We start from the raw sequence: 24406 nt of genomic DNA on the forward strand, positions 1-24406 counted from the left end.
GAGGGAAACGGAAGGTTTGAAAGACAGAGGCAGAAACTGGTTCCAGACTGAAAAGCGGAACCCGTGCAGACCTTTCACAGGTCTTGAATCAAAGGAATGTTTTCTTGTATTGCTAAAGAATGCTTGCTGCAGGTTTCAAAACTTTCAAAGTGAGTGAAAGTTTGCTGGTCTTTGCACTGAGAGTGGGTTTTGACACCCAGGAAAAAATTGCACGCTGTTAACAATGCCTGATAATCCAGCATTCTGGGCAAAGTATCAACAAAGCAATGGAATGAGGAAATAGCTCACCTTTCCACGCAAAGTACCGTATTTTTTGCTCTGTAAGACTCACTTTTTCCCTCCTAAAAAGTAAGGGGAAATGTGTGTGCGTCTTATGGAGCGAATGCAGGCTGCACAACTATCCCAGAAGCCAGAACAGCAAGAGGGATTGCTGCTTTCACTGCGCAGCGATCCCTCTTGCTGTTCTGGCTTCTGAGATTCAGAATATTTTTTTTTCTTGTTCTCCTCCTCCAAAAACTAGGTGCGTCTTGTGGTCTGGTGCGTCTTATAGAGCGAAAAATACGGTAGGTTGGAAAGGATCTGGTTCAGATAAGGGAAGCAGAGGGAGCCTGGTGGAAAAATCTCGTTACTTATCAGTAGGAGGTGAAGGATAAAGAAGACCCTCTGGGAAATGCCTACAGACAGCTGCCTGGAGGGAGGTTTCATGGGGGCAGAAGTGAGCTTTATCCAAAGACCTAATTGCAGAGGTAGGAGAGTCAAACCCCAAAATCTGCATACCCTACAGAGCTTCCAGTTCCAGTTCCAGTGCTGAGACTGAGACAGGATAGTTCTGCATTTCTAAGTTATCAGCTCACCCGAGCAGTGCCAGGCACGATGATTTGCTGCCAATACTGTAATGCCTCTTTCGCTGACTCACACGCCTGCTGAGCAAATCCACACCCAAATCTTGCATTCCGCCAGCTGTTCGCTGGAGAAATTCCCAAGGCAAGATAGATTATTTCTTTTTCCAATAAATGCCTGGAACTGGATATAGTTAAGGCAAGTAAAGACAAATAATATAGCAACATTTTTATACATCATCACACCGAAGAAAGTCCTTACTCAATGTCAGCACCTCTCCCAATAAACAAATGTTTAGAATGCCTTAAAGTCTCCAGCCCTTCCCATGTCTCACATATCAGAGAAGCCCTGTCTCTATTATATTGAAGACCTTCCTTTTCCATTAAGTCTTTTAAGTGGAGATTTTCATCCCAGCCTATATATATGCTGGACTTGAACTTGTTTTTATTGTTAAATCCCTCTGGGATATTTTATGTGGAACGATTCAAAAATGAAATAAATAAACACGAGGCTTCCATCTAGAACGGTCTTATAGATATGGATACGAAAAAGCAGCGATGACCTCCGCCTTGGCTTTAAAAAAGGATTAGACAAATTCATGGGGAATAAGGCTATCAAGGGCTATGATAATCTCTCATTTTCCCTGACTGGTAGTCATGCTGGCAGGGATGGGTGATAACAAGAGTTCAACAGCATCTGCAGGGCTGCAGGTTCTCCTTCGCTGATGTAGGTGAAGAACCTATTCATTTACAGTGGTGCCTCGCAAGACGAAATTAATTTGTTCCACGAGTCGCTTCGTCTTGCGATTTTTTTCGTCTTGTGGAGTGCGGATTGCCAGGGTATTAACGGTTTTATGAAAAAGGAAGCAAATCCGCAAGACGTTTTCGTCTTGCGAAGCAAGCCCATAGGGAAATTCGTCTTGCGAAGCACCTCGAAAAACGGAAAACCCTTTCGTCTAGTGAGTTTTTTGTCTTGCAAGGCATTCGTCTTGCGGGGCACCACTGTATGTTCATCTTATGGTTAATGGGCAAGATTCTCCAAACTGGTTTCTGCATGTCTCTGCCATCCTGCAGGTCTTTGCCATCCTTTGTGTTCTATTTAACACAAAAACCACAGCAAAAGCAAACTAAACCTTCCCTCTGCAACACCAGGAAGTATTTCAGGACAGTCAAGACAAAGAAGCAACCAGGCTTTTAATTCAGGTCGTTCTGACCACCACGAGCTCCGCACCCTTATACTTTGTTGGCAGTTGTCCAAGCGTGGCTATATTCTCTGGCAAGCAGCACAATATCCATGTCACAATTAAAACAATTGGAGCATTCATCAACTGCAGCCATGCAATTATAGGACAATCAGGTTTTGAGGTCTAAAGGGAATGCTCATTCATTTTAGGTCACTCGTCTCCAAAAATAATCTCCTTGCAGCTGTGATTTGTGCTTGATAATGTAAACCTTATGCTGTGATCACATCTTTTGAAGTTTGGGGATATATTTGCATTTGAAACTCATGTCACCGCCCTTCTGGGTTGGTTTTTTTTATCCAGAGGAGAACCTGATGAGACTTAAGATACTAAATGCACTACTCATCTGGAACAGGTTGCAACTGCCATCGTGTAATTGCCCAAGTTGCACATATGGTGCAGCCCTTTAAAGATGGAAGAAAAACAGAAAGGTGAACTACATAACCGCTGGGGTGTAAGTAGGGATGTATGTGTGATCACCCCCTATAAAATTATTTGCAAGGCTACTATAATTATAGGGCTGGAATGCTCCAATGGCAGTTCCTAAGGCCAGCATAGTCCAACAAAGAAAAATAAAATAAAAACTTGGATCTGGGTTACTCTCTCTTCTCAGGATGTCCACTTTTTGCTGTTGCAGACCAATGTGAATACTCAGTTTAGAGGAATGTGTTGCTTTCTTTTTCTGAGGCACTGACTCGCTTTGCCTTGCAAGGTCACCACTGCTTTGACCCAGCACAGTGAGTCATGAGAGACAGACACTTTAGTTCTGAGATCCTGGGCTCAGGAATGGATTTTGCAACTAAGGATAGAAGGGTTCAAGCCTCTTAGTCACAAAGTGGTTGTCATCGAGCCACTGCTTATCTGGTGAAAGTTCTCTCTGTAGTTTCCAGAACAACTCAGATGGGTGGGGAGAGGAGAGACAGCAGTAGCCTTTGTCCTTCACTTGCTGAACTGCTTCCGTCTCTACATGCCTTCCTCCCACAAGCTGTTTCAGAAACAGTTCAAGGGACTGAAGAGAAAATTGTGTCCATAGAGATTTACCTCTATGATTGTGCGGTGGTGAAATGGAAAAGTGTAGGCTAATGCTTTATGCATTATAGTGGCAGGCGGTAAGAATTATCCAAAGGAAAACATGCAAAGCAACTTAGCAGGCGAGCACACAATGAACTATTCTGCAGCTGTTTTGCAAGAAATAAACACTGGAAGCAGACAGTGTGGGCAGTGGGAAGAGGGTGGACCAGGAACACCCTGCGATCGACCTGTTGGACATGCCTGGCATATGATATCTAACCCGCTCTCCCACAGACTTTCCATGTGACACACAGACCATTCCATCTTGCATTTTCTTTGCCTTTTGGCCTTGGCCTGTAATGCATTCTCTCTCAACCCAAGAGTATATTCACTTGCCCATTGAAGTTATCACTTCACACATCTGATAAAGGCGACTCTGATCCCCAAAAGCTAATGCCATAATATATCATTAAAATTTATTGCCACAGAACCTTTTGTCATCATTTCTTGCTACCTCAGAGGTTTGGCTCTCATAAAGGCAATGGATATAGAAGCACAAAGATGTCGATATAAGTGCTGCAAGATCTAAATTATACCGCGGTCTCCCCACAAAACTAATTTGAGAAAATTGCAAAGAAAGCCCAAGGCAGAAAAAACCCCACACTTAGAACAGCAAAATAGATCTTGGACAAGGACTACTATTGTGGCAGCACGATAGAGATGTAGATATGAACTTTTTGGGACTGCTGCAATCCTGCTGCCTCCTCCCTACAGTCACTGCACCTAAGAAGCATCTCATGCAGTTCACAGTCTGAACAGTGGCTAAAGGTAAAGGTACTCCTGCCCGTACGGGCCAGTCGTGTCCGACTCTGGGGTTGCGTGCTCATCTCGCTTGAGAGGCTGGGAGCCAGCGCTGTCCAAAGACACTTCCAGGTTTCGTGGCCAGTGTGACGAAGCTGCTCTGGCGAGCCAGCACCAGCGCAGCGCATGGAAACGCCGTTTACCTTCCCGCTATAAAGCGGTACCTATTTATCTACTTGCACTTGGGGGTGCTTTCGAACTGCTAGGTGGGCAGGAGCTGGAACCGAATGACGGGAGCTCACCCCACCGTGGGGATTCGAACCGCGGACCATACGATCGGCAAGTCCTAGGCGCTGAGGTTTTACCCACAGTGCCACCTGCGTCCCTGTTGAACAGTGACTACCTTCCTTCAAAAAGCACTTCACACAGCTCATCCTAAATGCCTGTCAAACCTTCAATGTCAAACCGTGACACTGATACATACCAAATCTGTAAGTATTTACATGGCAGAGCTGAATACGCTGTTCCTTGGGGAGAGGGGGAATCCCCCTAACCACCAAACAACACCATCAGCTTTTTGCATTTCCAATAAGTCTCTCCCCGACACCCCAAGGCATTGCTTCAAGCTGAGCAAACACAATACCCATTTCTAATGGCTAGCATTGCTTATTACTGTTCATTGGGCTTTTGTTTTTACATATGTTGCCTGTTACCATAGAATCATAGAAATGTAGAGCTGGAAGAGACTCATCTAGTCCATCTAGTCCAACCCCCTGAAATGCAGGAATCACAGCTGAAGAATCCTCACTTGATGTCCATCCAATTTAAAAACCTCAAATGAAGGAGAGTCCATCCCCTTCTGAGGGAATCCGGAAATATTATATATCACCCCACCTTTTTCTATGGTATTATCTATGTGCATATATTTTTATTTAATGTAAGTCGCTGGGAGGCCTAGTGACAAAAGCCTAATAGGTTTAAGAAAGAAATACATACAAAATTCCCATTCCGTCTGTATTCCTTTTTTAAAAAACACACTCCTGCCTACACCCCCCCCCCCAATATTTGTAGAAGATTCTCTTAAAGCAGGACTAATTGCCTAGCCCTCCTCCCCTTCCCACACAGACCCCTGGGGTCACTTTCCCATAATGGTCGTGGTCCCCACCAAGGTGCAGAGCAGCACCTCCTCAACCCCTCCAAGGTGTATCGCAACCCTGTCCCAAGCCCTGTCAACGCCAATGCTTACAACCAGACGCTTGCATCTGCTGATCCTTTACATACAGGACTGCCCTGTGTTTCAATGCAAAATGCCACGTCGATACAGCTTTGACCTGTCTCTCGGGTCCTCTCCAAACGCTTGTGCTTAAAAGGGTGTGTCAAATAATAATAATAATAATAATAATTTATTATTTATACCCCACCCATCTGGCTGGGTTTCCCCAGCCACTCTGGACGGCTCCCAACCGAATATTAAAAACACAATACAATCAAAAACACAATACATGGCAAAATGCCATGCACTGAAGCTCTGGGCAGCTAAACGCAGACAGATTTATAAATCCGCATGGGCGCACATGCATGTGCCACAAGCCCCAGAGGGACCCTCCTGCTGGGGGCTGCCGTGTGTCCTCTTTATCCAAGACACGTCCTCTTCTTCAGGGGTTAAATAAACTGCCTTTATTTCCTTTGAAGGGCCGTCATAGCGTCCTCTCTCTCTCTCTCTCCTAAATTTGGCAACCCTATTTAGGGCTGCGAGAGATTGCGATGGGTTGCTCTGAAGTCACTCCAGCACCAGATTTTTTTGGGGGGTGGGTGGGATCGCACCCCCCAAGAAAACCCAGCAACGCCCCCCTCCCCTCCTGTATTTAATAATAATAATAATAATAATAATAATAATAATAATAATAATAATATATTTTTATTGTCACTGCCCCCCCTCGGGGACAACGAAATTACTTCCCCCGCCCACAACCAGCCCCACCGCCTTCCCTTTCAGGCGAGAGGCATCACCAGGCAGGGGAGACCCCCCTCTCTATGGGGGGAAAGAGATTTAGGGCCCCCCTTTTCCCCTCCAGGAGGGAGTCAGGGGGGCCTCGCCCGGGCCAGGCACTCACACAAGCCCCCTCCCCATACCATGACCCCCGGCCCCCACCGGCGCGGCCCCGACCTACCCGCCTGCCTCCCTCGGTCTCCGCTCTCCGGCTCCCCTTCGCAAAGCGCCAACGGGGCCGAGCCGGAAGTGTTTCCGGCCGGACCCTCCCGGCAACGGACCGGCCGAAACGGTCCGTTCTCTTTTCTGCTCCCCCCGGAAACCGCCACCCAGACGCGGAAGGTTCCGGGAATGGGAAAAATAGAACCATAACGTAGCATGATAGAGTCGGAGGGGACCCCCGGGGGTCATCTAGTCCAGGCACCCCCAAACTCGGCCCTTCAGCTGTTTTGGGGCTGGAATTCCCATCACCCCTGACCACTGGTCCTGTTAGCTAGGGATGATGGGAGTTGTAGTCCCAAAACATCTGGAGGGCTGAGTTTGGGGGCATAGCCATATCTGTCAACGTTTCCCTTTTTAAAAGGGAGATTCCCTTATTCCGAATAGGATTCCTCACAAGAAAAGGGAAAAGTTGACAGCTATGTTTGCGGGTACCTGGTCTAGTCCAACCCCACCTCCGCCATATTTTGCCCAACGCAGGTCTCGAACCCACGACTCTTGAGATGAAGAGCGACAGACCTTTCGTGGCCTTGTGCTTGGCGGGGGCTTCGGCCTGTTTTCCCTCCCTCCCCGCCATGTTTTGCCTTGATAGCCCAGTCAGCAGAGCACAGGACTCTTAATCCGAGGGTCGTGGGTTCGAGTTCAGCATTGGGCAAAAAGATTCCTCCCGTGCCCCTAACGGGTTGGGCTAGATGACCCTCAGGGTCCCTTCCGACTCTGTGATCTGTAGGCATACACGTGCTCATAAGCCACTTTGGGCTGCCTTAGGCAAGATAAAAGGTGACTAACAAAGTCAATAAATAATAATGATATTATTATTAATAAAAGGATGTTGTAGGTGCTGCAAATAAACCTTGCCACCAGGCCCAAAGCTTAGTCTTAGCATTCAGCCCCCGTCCCATTCTCTCATATTTTAGGGCTGGGTACACACATGCCTTTAAAGCACATTCCTCCCCCCCCCACCTCAAATAATTCTGGGCCTGTAGTTTTACCTCTGTGGTTGTGTGATGAGACCCTTCTGGGCACCCTTTTCATTCATTCATTCATTTATTTATTAAATTTCTATACCGCCCTTCATGTGAGGATTTCGCGGATGCTGGCAATACTTTGCATTACGGAGTCCTACAGTAATATGCTGCTGTTGCCTAGCTTTTCGAAACCATAGCAGCACAGCAGTGCATAATTAAACATTCTCCTAAAACAAATATTGCATTGTGCCACTGTGGTTAAAAGCCATGCGCTTGAGCCTAACTGCATAATATTAAGATATCAGTGAGTTGTTATTACAATACAGTACTGTAGTGATCTTTCATTGTGTAATGCTAACAATGCATAGCATTGTTCAGTTTCCACTTTGCAGTCATGTGGATGTAGTTTTTAAATCTAATGCTACCTCCTCTGAATACCAGAGGCGTGGCGGGCTATACATTTTAAGTAAATTTGCCAAGGGACATCTGGTTAATTTCTGATGGAAGGAAAAATTGAGGAAGTGTCTTCTTAATTTGTACCCGTATTTTTCGCTCTATAAGACGCACCAGACCCAAGACGCACCTAGTTTTTGGAGGAGGAAAACAAGAAAAAAAATAATTCTGAATCTCAGAAGCCAGAACAGCAAGAGGGATCGCTGCGCAGTGAAAGCAGCAATCCCTCTTGCTGTTCTGGCTTCTGGGATAGCTGCGCAGCCTGCATTCGCTCCATAAGACGCACACACATTTCCCCTTACTTTTTAGGGGAATGGGTTCTCAGAATGGGTTTTAGCCTTGATTTCTCTACCTTTTTCCTGTCCTCTGCTTCCCTTATATCACTCTTGTCGTTTAAGTTTTCAAGCCTGAAGGCACTGTCTCTTTGGCTGTGTACACACTCTACGCTTAAAGCACATTTGAAGCACACTTTCCCCCTCAGAGAAATCTGGGCTCTGTAGTTTACCCCTTCCAAAGTTACCATGCCCAGTAGCCTTCCAGAAACTACAGTGCCCAGAATTCTTTCAGGGCTTCAGGTAGAGAGATGTCCTCCACTACCTGCTTACAGGGATCATTTTCAATTGGTGGGGACAAGGACCTGAGCCTGGGACCTTTCACATGCACCATGGGCTCCACCGGAGAGCTATGGCCCTTTGGCAAACGGGACTAAATTGATTCAGCAAAACAGCTCCACCAAAGAGCGCCAGCTAATGTATGAAAATTATTACTGAATTCTGCCCTTTATTTGTAGATCTCAGGCGGTTCACAACCATCCTGGGAAAAGGGAGATTTGGATCCTGCAGAGCCTGAATGCTTTTTCAATAGAATCCAGGCCTAAGACTTAGGACATGCTTGCAATGGGTGAATCGCCAATGATTTATCATACCCGACAACTTTCTCTGATGAAATTCCATTATTATTATTATTATTATTATTATTATTATTATTATTCCCCTGCCTATCTGACCAGGTTGCCCCGGCCACTCTGGGCAGCTTCCAACATATATAAAAACAAAATAAAACATTTTAAAATTCCTGCTGCCTTCCGGTGCCTTCTAAAGTTGTAGTTACTTATCTCCTTGGCTTGGGGGTTGTATAACTCCATACCCTCCAACATTTCTCAGAAGAAAATAGGGCAGTCCTAAGGAAAAGCGGGACATTCCGGGATCAGATCAGAAACCGGGATGGCTGCTGTAAATCCGGAACTGCCCTTGGGAAATGGGGGCACTTGGAGGGTCTGATTCAAGGGGTGGGCTCTTAATGAAATCCACGAGTCTCCCCATTTCTTGCCACATTTCTGGGCAGAGGTAATGGCGCTCTGTACATGTTCAGAGACAACCCCCTTCTTAATAAGCCGCTCCAACGCGGCTGAGACTGGAGGTCTCGAAAAACAAAAATAGAAATTAAATTAAAACAGAAGCAGAGTAAAACAAGAGAGACTTGGGACTTACCCACTCGGCCAGAAGCTGCTGTCCTGACTCCTGCTTGTCCTCCTCTTGCTCCTGGCCCTGCGTGTCGTCCCCGGAGCCGCAGCTGCCCGCAGGGGAAGGGGCCCTGGTGTCTCGCCACTGGCTGTCCATGCCGGGCTCTGCCGTGTGCAGGGGGGCCAGGGGGGTCAGGGAGCACCTGGGGCACAGGTCCCCCTCGGCCGCCCCAGAGAAGGGCGCCTCGCACAGCAGGCACCGCTTGGATTTCTTGCTGTGCTTGAGTGGCTTGTCCGCCATGGCCGGAGGGTGGAAGGGGGGCCCCACGCTGCAGAAGAGCAACCGGAGGGGAACAGGGCAGAGGAAGAGGGAGGAGGGGCCAAGCATGCTGCGGCCTCCCACTTCCTGGCGCTGCACCCCCTTTGCAGACCACAAGGGGGTGACATTGCTCACTTGTGGAGGAAGACATTTCCTGCTACACAGGAGTGAGCTGCAGAAGTAGCTGCTCCAGGGCGCTTGGCTACCTCCCCCCTACTGGGCTGGAGGCCCATTGCACAGGTCCTAGGGAGCAGCTCTGCATATATGAAGCAAACCCCTGAGAAATAGACTTTTCTTTGTTTTTTTTAAAAAAGGAAATGGTGACAAAAAGTGGGGTGGGTTGTTGTGAAAGGGGATTCCCTTGCACACATCCTAGGCTCAGTCCTTGCCGTCTTTCGATTAAAATAACAGAAGCTTGCAAGGCTGCGAACGATTCTGCAGACTTGTAGCCTTGGTCCGGAGGTCTGACACAGTATAAGCATCTTTTAAAAATATTTTCAAGTACAAACCAGGCATTAAAGAACCAGGTGGAATCTCGACTCGAAAGTATGGCCCTGGGATACACGCCAACTGCTCCTATTGAACGGGGATTGGCCTGTTAAATTGTTCTTTCTGTTGGAACATGGGATTTTTAAAAGGTTTTTTTTTGTGGTTTCAAAAGGCAAATTCTGTTGGCTGAAAATGGTCGTTCTTCAGGCTGCATCTCCCTCTGAACAGTCTCTAGGAGTTAAATCTCAGAAGGGGCAGCTGCATCTTCTGATCACATGTGTATTAAATGCACGATCCGCCACTTCGTACACAAAAGCAGCCAAGATAAATTCTTAACTGTTGATACCGCGAGATCGTCGTTTCTCTAGAAGGACTTTATCCAAAGATGACATAACACGCCTCTTGCCTTGTCAGTTACTGAGGACCAAATGAACCCTGCAAATCGAGTAGTTTCAGCACCGCCCTGGGCAGATCTTTTGATATATTAGGGATTTTTAAGTGCGTCTCACTTCCATTTGTGCTATGTATCATGCTTCAGGGAGCTGAAATGGATGGCCTCTTATGCTGGCCTGCTCTTAAGGGTGCAGGATTCCTGCTAGCTGTCACATGGAGACATTCTCTTCGCAAGAAACCTCTCTTTCCAATGAATAGAAGAGATCTGTTCCTGGTCATGCTTTTCCGGCTAGCTTTATGCTGCCCCCTGCTGCTTTTATTGTCTTATTTTGTTCTTAGTTGTATGTGTTTACTGCAAGCTGGGGAGGAGCCGTTGTGCAAAAGGCAGGGTAAAAATATGCAAAAGGAGACAGATGATGCAGAGTCGTGTGTGGGACTTGGGAACAGAGAGACCCGGGTTTAAACACCTTCTGCTATGAAGCACTGAGCTGGTGGCCTTGGAGCAATCACCAACTTTCGATCTAACTGACCTCTTAAGGTTTTTGTGAGGATAAGGTGAGGCAGCAGGACCACATACGCCACCATGAGCTCCTGACAGATCAATGCCTGTAAAGAGGCGCGTGACCGTCTGGCATCCTTCCCCAACTGGGTGCCCCGCAGGTGGTTTCCTACTACAACTCCCATCAGCCCAACAACTCCCAACAGAGGATGGCTAAGCATGGACGCTGGGCATTCCCTGGTTCAAAGCTGACATTAACCACACACCAAGATGACCTGTGTTACCTCTCAGTCCCCTTGATCCTGGACTACGTTACAGAAGAGTTGCCACCTGACCAGGGATAAGTGGTCTGCCCTGCTGCTATGCCTTTTTTGTCCTGCATAGAGATCAGCACTTACAGATGTCTGGAGACCGCGCTGCTGTTAGAAAGGTGTCAATAAAGTAGACAAGCCTACCTAACAGTGGTGTTGTAAGGGCTGCTAAGCATGCATACAAAGCTCTTTGGGTGCATAAAAAGTATCATGTAGTTTCCAAGTTGGGCTAGCTACAGAATTTACAGTGCACTCCTATGAGTGTCTACTCAGATGTAAGTCTCACAGAGTTCAACATGGCTTACTCCGAGGAAACCTCTGAGGTTCTCATAGGATTTCAGTCTTAATTATATAACCTTCTGATTTAATGACAAAACGGGCCTCAACCAGGCAGCAGATTAAGGAGAAGTAGCATTGTTTTCAATCTAAAACCAAAGCTAGAAGAGGAGGAGGAGTTTGGATTTGATATCCCACTTTATCACTACCCGAAGGAGTCTCAAAGCAGCTAACATTCTCCTTTCCCTTCCTCCCCCACAACAAACACTCTGTGAGGTGAGTGAGGCTGAGAGACTTCAGAGAAGTGTGACTAGCCCAAGGTCACCCAGCAGCTGCATGTGGAGGAGCGGGGAAGCGAACCCAGTTCACCAGATTACGAATCCACCGCTCTTAACCACTAACCACACTGGCTCCAGCTTATGAGGCGCCTTCCTTTTCTCTCACCAGAATGGTGTCTGCAGCACAGCTTGCTTCACAATTGTGTGTGTATGTACTAATACATATTACACCTATCTGCAGATTCAATAAATTAATAGATTAAGATTTCATAATTCAAGTGACAGCCCCAGTTCTAAATATTATTTACGTGTACTTTGCAGAGACAATCATGACAAATGTCATAAATAGCCTTCTCCTTACAGGTAGGTAGCAGTGTTGGTCTGCCATAGCCTTCTCCTACAAGTGTGCTGAGCCAAACACTTAGGAAAACTACCAACAAAATCTGAGGAAGCCTGACCTAGAGAAGATGGTGTTTCTTAAAATTTGTTCCTTGTGGAAGAAGCGAAGGTGTGGAATGAGAATGTAAATAGAAGTTGTAAAAAGATAAGGATTTTCAGGACAAATTTAGGAGCAGAATTCCACAGTAAAATTATAGAGTGCATTTATACAATTCTCAGTGAGATTTTAACATATTCATTCAAATAGACTGGGATGCAGCACGAGTTTAGCATTCGCAGCAGACTCAATGAATCTGCAACCAGAAATTTCAATTGTTTGTAATGGTTGTAACCAGATGGGTCTCATTAGCCACCAATCGCAGAGAAAATGTTGCAAGTAAATATAGGGCTGAAGTTGCCAGGAAATTCTCCAGTACAAACCTTGTTGAAAGGAACAGGAGCTGTGTAAGAGAAGTATCTTGTTTTTTTTCAGTGGGGCTTGTGCAGAAAACTCTAGCTATGTACAAAGCAGCAGCAGAAATCCATCATAAAAGAATCAAATAGAAAATGTATTTTGTAAACAGGAATGCCCATCCTCAAAAATATATTTGAAACAGTGATCTTCTTTGAACTTTTCACCAGCGTCAGTAGAAGAAACAGCCAAAGGCAACCACCACACAAAAGAGGGTGTCCTGCAGAAATGACAAGGAGAACACCTCCGTGAGCGAAAACGACCTCAGAGGCAAACAAATTCACGACTTTGGGAATCTGGTGCAGTTACAAGCATGATGGAAATTTTCTTCTGCAATTTTTGTAGGTTTTACACATGAGAACATCAGGACACGCGGTTTTTAAGCAGCCTTCAATGGGTGATGCATGGCAAAAGCAGAAAATCACTTACATTCATGAAAATATCCTGAGCGTAGTTGTCTGTGTCTGAATCCCAGAAGCACCGTGCAGCCATGCTGAAGAAACAAATCAGGAACCGTCCATTGACAAAGAAAAACATCAGTTGGTGACAATCAGCCGCATTTCGAGACTGTTAATTCCCTTGATATGTTGAAAATGCTCCCCCAAATTCATCCCCCCCCCGGGGGGGGCACCAACAGGGATAGAAGGTTGATCCCAAGCAAGAAGAGCACAATTTGGTTGAACACAATGAGGTCATTGGGCTTGCAGAACAAATTTGCTTCTGCAATAGAACTTCTCTTCTCTCTCCTCCCCATTGCATGGCTACAAAATTTACTCTGGAGGGTTGCAGGGATCCCTCAGAATAGATTTGGGGGGCATGCAGGGGGAGGAGAGGGAAAGTTCAGTTGTGTGGGTGGAAGCTGTTCTGCAGGCAACCCAATGCCTCCAAATATGTGCTGGTGAAACCCAGAAGAACCATCTGGAGACCAAAAAAGTGAGAACAGGCATGGAAACCCTCCAGGTGAAGTGAAGGAAGGGGGAGTGTTTAATTTGCTCTGAATGTTGGAGGTGTGCTGTGCAAGTCAGAATACATTAAGTCCCCAGAGGAACTGTGTAAATTTGTCAATTGTAGAATGCTTGGGATAAATATGAACCCTCAGATTTCACAATTTACAAAGGCATACACACACACATAAAAAACAACAACAACCCACAGTGCAAAATATTAGGAAATGTGAATGATTTGGTGGGAAGGGAGGGAAGCCTAACTTACTTAACTCCTTCGCCTCTCTGTTCTCCGATCACCACTTGCACCACCATTTTATACCGGTGAAAACCTTTCTCTAGAAAGAAAGATGGGGAAGAAAAAGGATTGGGGAAAATTGAAAGATTTCACAGCTGTATATTGTCACACCATATGTTTGGCCAGATGGAAGAACATCAGCAAGGGTGTGTGTGTGTGTGTGTGTGTGTGTGCCCAAGAGAGAGAAAGGGTGGGTGAGTTGGGCAGGAAGATATAGGAAGAAAAAGACAATTACTCTTAGCACATGCTCTTACCTTTTAGCTTTTCCAGGATTGTCTCTGATAAGGATTTGGTGAGCTGTGGGATCTCTTCAGGGTTGTACTGCACACTGGCCAGCTCCTCCTTTAACACCTCATGGATACAATCTTTCACCGTAGAAGGGCGGAATCTAATAGGAAAGAATGGCGTAACAGTGCTTACAGTTATATCTCCTCTCCACCAGTATAACAAGTAACTGGAGTCGGGGATGTCTGATTCGGGACAACTCCCAAGGCATACATCTTTGAGAGGATGATTCACACTGAGTTTACATCTTCATATGGTTTAAGCCTTCAGGAGCTGTACCACTTGAGAATACAGGTGTGAAGAAGGGCCTTGACTGATGGCATTCCTATACAACAAATGAACAGACACCCAGCACATGGGAAAACAACTACCATATTTTTCGCTCTATAAGATACACCAAACCATAAGACGCACCCAATTTTTGGAGAAGGAAAAAAAAAAAAAATAATATTCTGAATCCCAGAGGACAGAACAGCAAGAGGGATCGCTGCGCAGCGAAAGCAGTGGTCCCTCTTGCTGTTCTGGCTTCTGGGATAGCTGCGCAGCTTGCATTCGCTCCATAAGACGCACACACATTTCCCCTTCCTTTTTAGGAGGGAAAAAGTGAGTCTTATAGAGCAAAAAATACGGTATCAGGTCATGGCTGGAAGGCTTAGGATGCAGGATATGTGCTGATGCTCAGTAGTTCAGTGAATGGGAACTAAATGTATGCCAGCTTCAAGTCAACATAAGAAAGGATCTGAAAGTTCTTGAAAATACAGTGGTACCTTGGTTCTCAAACTTAATCCGTTCCGGAAGTCAATTCCAATAGCAAGGTGCACTTTCCCATAGAAAGTAATGCAAAATGGATTAATCCGTTCCAGACCATTAAAAACAACCCCTAAAACAACCATTTAACATGAATTTTACAGTTGAGCGAGACCACTGATAAAAAAAAAATGAAAGCAAAAAACAATGTACTGCAGTCGCACAATCAATCAATCAGTAGCTGAGCTACACAGTAACAAAAACAAAACAAAAAAGCCGCAAAAAAAAAAGCAAGGTAAAGGTAAAGGGACCCCTGACCATTAGGTCCAGTCGTGGCCGACTCTGGGGTTGCGGTGCTCATCTTGCTTTATTGGCCGAGGGAGCCGGCGTACAGCTTCCGGGTCATGTGGCCAGCATGACTAAGCCGCCTCTGGCGGACCAGAGCAGCGCACAGAAACCCTGTTCACCTTCCCGCCAGAGTGGTACCTATTAATCTACTTGCACTTTGACGTGCTTTCAAACTGCTTGGTTGGCAGGAGCAGGGACTGAGCAATGGGAGCTCACCCCGTCGCGGGGATTCGAACCGCCGACCTTCTGATCAGCAAGTCCTGGGCTCAGTGGTTTAACCCACAGCGCCACCCGTATCCGTACAAAATGCAAAATACATAGCAAAACCAGAAAGACCTCCGGTTAACACTCAAATCGGAGCACGTTTGGCTTCTGAAAAATGTTCGCACACTTCCTTCTATGTTTGCAGCGTTTGGGTTCCAAGTTGTTTGTGTACCAAGGCGTTTGAGAAACAAGGGACGACTGTACAGTGGTACTTCGGGTTAAGTACTTAATTCGTTCTGGAGGTCCGTTCTTAACCTGAAACTGTTCTTAACCTGAAGCACCACTTTAGCTAATGGGGCCTCCCGCTGCCGCCGCGCAATTTCTGTTCTCATCCTGAAGCAAAGTTCTTAACCCGAGGTACTATTTCTGGGTTCGCGGAGTTTGGTAACCTGAAGCGTCTGTAACCTGAAGCGTCTGTAACCTGAAGCGTCTGTAACCTGAAGCGTCTGTAACCTGAAGCGTCTGTAACCCGAGGTACCACTGTAAAGGGATCGAGGGGGGGTTGTATCCCCTAGAAGAGTGACGCGGGTCGGCCTCCAAAGCGGGAGGCAGAACCTGGTGGGATCCCGATGTCGCTGGACCCTGCGAGCCCCGCCTTGCCGCCTTGATCTCCCTGCAGGGCAGGAGCGCTTCAGGGGCCCCTCGCGCCCTAGGGGGGGGGAGGGGCTTGTCTGTCTTGTTTTTGCCGGCCCCTCCCCCTCCCGGCCACTGACTTGTGCTGGAAGGCGGGCCGCAGGCTGTAGGTGCGGGCCGGGCCCGAAACGCTGTGGGGCCGGGGACTGCGCCGCGGAGTCGCCTCCCGCGGAGACGACGGGGACTGCGCCGGAGACTCCTCCATGGCAGCTCCCGCCGGGGAGAAGCCGGCGCGCGTCGCCTTGACGACGGCCCATTTCCGCTTCCGGCGGAAAGGAATTCCTAGAGAGGTCTCGACGACGGCCCCTTTCCGCTTCTGGCGCCGCAGAGCTCCAAAGAAATTCCTAGAGGGATGTTGACGCATTTCCGTTTTCGATGCAGCAAAGGTCCAATAAAGTCCTAGAGAGGTCACGACGACGGCCCATTTCCGCTTCTGGCGCAGCGAAGATCCAAAGGAATTCCTAGAGAGGTCTCGACGACGGCCCATTTCCGCTTCTGGCGCCGCAGAGCTCCAAAGAAATTCCTAGAGGGCTCTTAGCGGATTTCCCTTTTCGGAGCAGCAGAGAGCGAAATAAATTCCTAGAGAAGTCTCGACAACGGCCTATTTCCGCTCCTGGCGCCGCACAGATACGGTCAGCTCTACCGTCACGCCACTTCCGCTTCCGGCACCACAGAGCTAGACAGCGGCAGAGCAGCGCCTGGAGTGGAACGTCTTTTAAAAACCCATGGCGAAAGGGAGGGCGAAGGACTTTTAGCCACCTCTGTGCCGAAACCAGGGCTCTGGTTTTATTATGGGAGCAGAGAAGTGCCGCGACGAGACACTTCGGCATCTCTCTGACGGAAGACTCCTCTGACTTTTGCGTCATAGAAATAAGAAAATGCAGAGCCATGCGACTTCCTGTTTTAAATTGGAACTATTCCCGTCTCTGCCCCGGCCCCGCCTTCCCCGCTATGGTCGAAATAGGGAAATGCGGCAACGTGTTTTGATGTGGCCCATAGGCCACCGCGGCCGAGGAAGGAGGCGTCCAGTGTTTGACCTCGAGATTTGTTGTGGTTTAGTCGTTTACTCGTGTCCGCCATATGACTCGTGTCATATCTCTGAGTCACAGCTTCAGAGATAACTGGGAAACTCAGTCAGTCGTGCCCGCCTCTTCGTGACCCCCTGGACCAGAGCACGCCAGGCCCTCCTGTCTTCCACTGCCTCCCGCAGTTTGGTCAAACTCATGCTGGTCTCTTCGAGAACACTGTCCCACCATCTCGTCCTCTGTCGTCCCCTTCTCCTTGTGCCCTCCATCTTTCCCAACATCAGGGTCTTTTCCAGGGAGTCTTCTCTTCTCATGAGGTGGCCAAAGTCTTGGAGCCTCAGCTTCAGGATCTGTCCTTCCAGTGAGCACTCAGGGCTGATTTCCTTCAGAATAGAGAAATTGGATCTTCTTGCAGTCCGTGGGACTCTCAAGAGTCTCCTCCAGCACCAGAATTCAAAAGCATCCATTCTTCGGCGATCAGCCTTCTTGATGGTCCAGCTCTCACTTCCGTACATCACTACTGGAACAACCATAGCTTTGACTATACGGACCTTTGTTGGCAAGGTGATGTCTCTGCTTTTTAAGACGCTGTCTAGGTTTGCCATCGCCTTTCTCGCAAGGAGCAGGCGTCTTTTAATTTCATGACTGCTATCACCATCTGCAGTGATCATGGAGCCCAAGAAAGTAAAATCTCTCACTGCCTCCATTTCTTCCCCTTCTATTTGCCAGGAGGTGATGGGACCAGTGGCCATGATCTTCGTTTTTTTGATGTTGAGCTTCAAGAACACTGTCCCACCATTTCGTCCTCTGTTGTCCCCTTCTCCTTGTGCCCTCCATCTTTCCCAGCATCAGGGTATTTTCCAGGGAGTCTTCTCTTCTCATGAGGTGGCCAAAGTCTTGGAGCCTCAGCTTCAGGATCTGTCCTTCCAGGGAGCACTCATGGCTGATTTCCTTCAGAATGGAGAGGTTGGATCTTCTTGCAGTCCACGGGACTCTCAAGAGTCTCCTCCAGCACCATAATTCAAAAGCATCAATTCTTCGGCGATCAGCCTTCTGTTCTTGGTCCCTGCCTGAAAAGACCTGGAATTCTCTTAGCAAAACACCCACACCATTCATTTAAAACACAACCCAAAGAACCACAGGAACTACAGTTTGTTAATGGCGCTGGGAATTATAGCATTGTGAGGGGGAAGCAACAGTTTCCAGGATGCTTTGGGAGAAGAACTGTGCTTTTTGATGCACACTCTGAATGGATGGTGCAAATGTACTCCTTGCTAACCTTTTGTTCACCTTTTCCAGCTCCCCAATATCCTTTTTGAGACGAGGCAACTTCACCAATTGATTCAAACTACAGGAAAGGTGATTCCAGCTGCATATTAAGGAGAACCTTCTGACAGTAAGAGCTGTTTGCCAGTGGAATGGACCTTCCTTTGAGGTTTTTAAGCAGAGGTTGGATGGCCATCTGTCAAGGAAGCTTTAGCTGAGATTCTTGCATCGCAGGGACATGGACCAGATGGCTCCCTTTAAACTCCACAATTCTGTGACTCTATAATAATAATAATATAATAATAATTTATTATTTATACCCCGCCCATCTGGCTGGGTTTCCCCAGCCACTCTGGACGGCTTCCAACCAGATATTGAAAACAATACAGCGCCAGACATTAAAAACTTCCCTAAACAGGGCCGCCTTCAGTTGTCTTTTAAAAGTAAAACAGTTGTTTATTGCCTTGATATCTGCTGGGAGGGCGTTCCACAGGGCAGGTGCTACTACCAAGAAGGCCCTCTGCCTGGTTCCCTGTAACCTCACTTCTCGCAGCGAGGGAACCGCCAGAAGGCCCTCAGCGCTGGACCTCAGTGTCCGGGCTGAACGATGGGGGTGGAGATGCTCCTTCAGGTATACAGGTCTGTACTTAGTATTGTCTCACACGTAGTCATATTTTCAACGCAGGCAATTGCTTTGTGATTCACTGCCTGCTAATTTACTTTCAATCTCTTTCCAGATCCTTTCTGTGAGGATGACAAAGTTTCATTTCCAAGAAGTCAGCCATGCTGTTTTATATCGTAATTATTTTTATGGTTTTACTAGATTGTATGTGTATAGAGAGAGAGAGAGTTTTAATGCTATGGATGTTTACTTGTTTTTAATGATTTCCCCCCTGTATTTTTAGATGTTGTTTTTTATCTGGAAGATGCCTTGAGTTCCTGTCAGGGGAAAAAGTGGGGTATAAATAAATATCTAATAAATATAAATATGAGAAAGTTCAGCCTGGGCAGCAGCAGCAGCATCTGGAGAATTTTCAAAGATGACGCCACACAGAGCACATTATAGTCACCCAAAGGGACCCCAGGGGTGTTTCTGCAGCATCAACTTTTTGGGCAAAATTGGTATTTTGAGCAGAAGGTCAAGTTGCATCTACATCTCTGAGTGATTTGCACTAGATTGGCATGGTTTTATTGACTCCCAGTAAGAGCAAAATAAAATGATTCCATTCTCCTAATTCATGGGTAGGCAAACTAAGGCCCGGGGGCCGAATCGCCTTCTCAATCCGGCCCGCGGATGGTCTGGGAATCAGCATGTTTTTACATGAGTAGAATGTGTGCTTTTATTTAAAATGTATCTCTGGGTTGTTTGTGGGGACTTCCTGGTGTTTTTACATGAGTAGAATGTGTGCTTTTAAAAAAAATGCAACTCTGGGTTATTTGTGGGGCATAGGAATTCGTTCATATTTTTTCCCCCCTCCAAAATATAGTCCAGCCCCGCACAAGGTCTGAGGAACACTGGACCGGCCCCCCACTGAAAAGGTTTGCTGACCCCTGGCCTAAATTAAACTGCTAAAACAACAAAAGCTCACATAAATGAAAGTGGATTCCGTGTGTGGCACTCAAAAGAAATTCTTGGGATCAGGATTCATAAGTTCTAAGTGTGTGTATTTTGTACCCGGTGGATCTCAGCCTTCTATTAAAAAAACAAGCAGATCCCTAGAGACCAACTAAGTTTGTTAAGTTCTCTTAAGGTGCTACTCCCCTTCATGGATCAGAACCTTTTATTGAGGGTGAAAGAGGAGAGCGCAAAATATGGTCTGAAGCTCAACATCAAAAAAACGAAGATCATGGCCACTGGTCCCATCACCTCCTGGCAAATAGAAGGGGAAGAAATGGAGGCAGTAAGAGATTTTACTTTCTTGGGCTCCATGATCACTGCAGATGGTGACAGCAGTCATGAAATTAAAAGATGCCTGCTTCTTGGGATAAAAGCAATGACAAACCTAGACAGCATCTTAAAAAGTAGAGACATCACCTTGCCAACAAAGGTCCGTATAGTTAAAGCTATGGTTTTCCAAGTAGTGATGTATGGAAGTGAGAGCTGGACCATAAAGAAGGCTGATCGCCGAAGAATGGATGCTTTTGAATTCTGGTGCTGGAGGAGACTCTTGAGAGTCCCATGGACTGCAAGAAGATCAAACCTCTCCATTCTGAAGGAAATCAGCCCTGAGTGCTCACTGGAAGGATAGATCCTGAAGCTGAGGCTCCAGTACTTTGGCCACCTCATGAGAAGAGAAGACTCCCTGGAAAAGACCCTGATGTTGGGAAAGATGGAGGGCACAAGGCAGTGGCATAGCGTGGGGGGTGCAGGGGGGGCGGCCACACCGGGTACAACATCTGGGGGGGGGGGCGCCCGCACTCGCAGCTCTCTGTCCCTACAGGGTTAGGGGGCGCAAATTACTTGCCTTGCCCTGGGTGCTGACAACCCACGCTCCGCCACTGGCACAAGGAGAAGGGGACGACCGAGGACGAGATGGTTGGATGGTGTTCTTGAAGCTACCAGCATGAGTCTGACCAAACTGCGGGAGGCAGTGGAAGACAGGAGGGCCTGGCGTCCTCTGGTCCAGGGGGTCACGAAAAGTCGGACACGACTAAACGACTAAACAACAACAAAAAAGGTGCTACAGTGGTGCCCTGCAAGACGAATGCCTCGCAAGACGAAAAACCCGCTAGACGAAAGGGTTTTCCATTTTGGAGGTGCTTCGCAAGACGAATTTCCCTATGGGCTTGCTTCGCAAGACGAAAATGTCTTGCGAGTTTTTCAGACTTTCCCCCCCTTTCCCACCCTTTTTCTAAGCCGCTAAGCTGCTTATCTGCTAATCCGCTAAAAGCCGCTAATAGCGCTAATCCGCTAAGCCGCTAATGGGCTTGCTTCACAAGACGAAAAAACCGCTAGACGAAGAGACTCGCGGAACGGATTCTTTTCGTCTTGCGAGGCACCACTGTACTGGACAATTTTTTAATTTTGACTGTGTCAGAGCAACACGGCTACCTACCTGCAAGTAGATCCCATAAGTCCAAAGTCTGCTTACTCCTAGAAGAACCAAATGTCTAGAAAAATTATCCCATCATGGCTTGCCCATATACAGTATTGATATTCAATCTTACAGAGAATACTCTTTCTTGGTTTAAGCTTAAGAGACTGATTTGCTTAGCTAAGAAACATTGACCGTGCGAGATCTTGTAGTTCAGTCCTGAAATGACTGTGGCCTGAATTTGGGCCGCTGAGTCTTTAGTGAGCTAATGTGTGCCCTTAGCGGAAAATATTCAAGGAAGATAAGTGATCTGGCAACGTGGCAAACGACTTCTTGCGATGACACCCACTCTGAAATGCTCTATGGAAAGAGTCAGGTAGACAGTATCCTTTATCAGGGGCAGAAATCTCAACTGAGTTTGCAGATGATCTGTAGACACTCAGCCTATCACAGATAATTTTGGCTTTCCTTTTACTTTAAATGTCAGGGGGAGGGAAGATGAGCTTTGACCATGCTGACTAGATAGATGCTGTCAGCTGTCATCTAAGTAAGAAGATCTTTCATTATCTTTTTGAGTTCTCACAAAGCCTCAGATGGAAACAGCTCCTTGCATTTTTGCCTGGGCAAGTTAGATCAATGTCTCGCTGATATATAAATAAAGCAAACGAGCAGTTTTGAAGTAACAGAAGATGGGCATTACAGATTTGTTGGCTTCCGGTCCTACTTGGATTGATGTTTCCAGGGGAGTGTTCTTCATCCCCACAGAGCCTTCAATGTGGGGTTTGATTTTATCCTCATTTAATAAACAACAAACTAATTAACTAACAATAATAAATAATGCATACAAGACAGCGACTTCTTCATCTACTTGAGAATCTGGAAATAGAGAATATCTCCAAACTCAGTAATACACAGGAACCAAATGGCTTTTTGAGGACCATATGCCACCAATATTGTAGAAGATTAAGATTATTTAAAGCGTGTGGCCAATGAAGCTGAATGCTGGAAGATTCAGGAGAGATAAAGTCCTTCTGCATGCAGCACATAGATAAACTGTGGAACTCCTTCCTGCAGGAGCCAGTGATGGCTACCAGCTTGGATGTTTTTAAAAGAGGATTGCACAAATTCATGGAGATGATAATGATGATTTATTTTTGTGCCCCAACAGAATATACAAAAACACAGCAGAACACCACACAGCAAAAACTTCCTGATACAGGGCTGCCTTCAGACACAGGAACCAAATACTAGGGGCCATCTTCCTTTGCTTCCCCCCACCATAAAATATTTGAGGAGGCCGAGCCCAGAGTACCTTCCATCAGCTTTTGCTAGTGGCCCAGTGTGGGATGTGAAACACAAGAGCAGTCAAGTACAACATTCCTAGAGTGAACATGTTTACACATGGGGAGGAATGTTTGTCCAGCCGGCAAGTAAACTTCCTATTTCCTTCTGGGCTGGGACAGACTTCCTCTGCATGTGACTAGAGGTGGGTGTGGCCTCACCTGTGCAGGTAACGGCAAAAGCACAGGGCAGGGCAGCCATCTCTCTCTCTTTGACTACATGCATCTAAGAAGCAACATCTGCTTAGCCAAAGACGCTCTCTTGGCCTCCAGCCAAGAGAGGACAAAGGGACTGTCTCCTTATGAGATAGTTTCCAGGTGTATGTTACTTTTCTAAGCTAAGTCTGCCTTCTGGGATTCTGTTGTGAACAGAATGATGTGTAAGTAAACCTTTTTATACTTTTAGAGAAGACTGTGCCGTGTCCTATCTTTTATGAGGGAATAAGGGGGAAATACCAGAACAGTTATTATAGAGCCTGAGCAAATGCATCTGCTGCAAGTTTTAAAGGGGGAATGTTACTCTGCTAAATTGTGGAACTTGTTAACACAAGTTGGAAAAGGATATAATCAAACAATATATCCTCTCCTGTATCCCTGAACATTCCCACACCCAGCTATGCCCCTATCTGGACAGGGACAGTGGTGGAGGAACCCCCTTGGGCACCTGTGGCAGTGCCCATAGGGCGGGGTGAACCCCCCCCCATAGGGAGGGACGGGACGCGCAGCACCCATTCTCTCCCCTCTCCATTGTTTGCTCACCTGCCTCCTTCCCTTCCTCTCCCTGCCTGTGCTTCTCCAGCTGGGAGCGCAGACAAGCCACCCGCCTACAACTCCAGGGAGTGGGGCGATCGCGCCCGGCTGGAGGACGCTATCCAGTGTTGTGGCCCAGCTGGGGGGCGTGATTGGGCCCGGCTGGGATTTTGTCACCCCCCTCCCCAGGGATGACACCCGGGGCGGCCTGCCCCCACTCCACACCCCCTTGCTTTGCCTCTGGACAGGGATAGCTTAACTCCTGTTGTCTATGCTCTGGAAATCTCAAGGTTAGATTACTGCAATGCGTTATACGTAGGGCTGCCTCTGGAGACGGTTCGGAAACTTCAGCTAGTGCAGAATTCAGTGGCCAGGTTGCTCACTGGAGAAAGACGGTTTGAGCATCCCATACTGATCCTGGTCCTATTGCACTGGCTACCTGTGCTGATCCCGGGGGGAAGGTTACCGTAGGCGTAGTCAAAGTCCGGTCCTGGGTCACTAGCCTGGAATCAGCCCACAAGAAGCGGGGCGAGGTCCGAAACAGGAAGCCGGGCGGGGACGGGAGCACTGGAGAGTCAGGTCTGGGTCCGGGCAGGAACAGGAACTCATCAACGATGTTGCTCCCACAACCTGGGACCGGGCCGACTGGCCTTTATCTGTTCTGAGGCTACGGGCAGTCCTGGCCCCCAGGAGACCCGCCTTTCCTGGCCTTAAGGCGAGCACTCCTCCTGGGATAAACCAGTTCCCTTCGCCTCTCTGCCCTGAGCCTCTGCAGTTCAGGAGAGGCTAAAGGGTTACTGGGCCCAGGGGGAGACTCACCTGTAGGCACTGAGTCCTCAACCACCTCCGGAGCCAGAGTGGATTCACCTGGTTCCTGCTCCTGAGGATCCGGCACAGGTGCATGCGCTTCAGAATCAAGGCCCTGCCCCAATTCAGCCGGCCCTGGAGGCGGGGACTCCTGTGCAGGCTGGGATTCCTCCGGTTCAGCCTCTGAATTGGAATCCCAGGCCATCACACTACCAATTAGTTTCTGGGCCCAATTCAAAGTGCAGTTTTTATAATAATTATATAT

The 24406-nt window shown here is 47.4% G+C and overlaps 1 protein-coding gene across 3 annotated transcripts in view; it reads right to left on the reverse strand.

The window, feature by feature from the left end:
• PCYT1A (phosphate cytidylyltransferase 1A, choline) overlaps positions 1-16166 on the reverse strand; it is a 41452-nt gene extending 25286 nt beyond the window's left edge. Inside the window, exons 1-4 of one of the 3 annotated variants that reach the window (XM_081862781.1) lie at positions 15999-16166; positions 13896-14029; positions 13612-13681; positions 12829-12892 (exon numbers count right to left, since the gene is read on the reverse strand). In XM_081862781.1, coding sequence (XP_081718907.1) covers positions 12829-12892; positions 13612-13681; positions 13896-14029; positions 15999-16123 — 393 coding nt within the window. In that variant the 5' untranslated portion in view covers positions 16124-16166. Of the gene's footprint in view, positions 1-6063; positions 6154-9012; positions 9354-12828; positions 12893-13611; positions 13682-13895; positions 14030-15998 lie in introns of those variants that run through there. The other 2 variants (XM_081862779.1, XM_081862780.1) reach the window with 2 other exon arrangements.
• Between the last annotated feature and the right edge of the window lie 8240 nt (positions 16167-24406).

The sequence above is a fragment of the Podarcis erhardii genome (genome assembly GCF_964252035.2).
Source record: "Podarcis erhardii genome assembly, chromosome: 5".
NCBI lineage: Eukaryota > Metazoa > Chordata > Lepidosauria > Squamata > Lacertidae > Podarcis > Podarcis erhardii.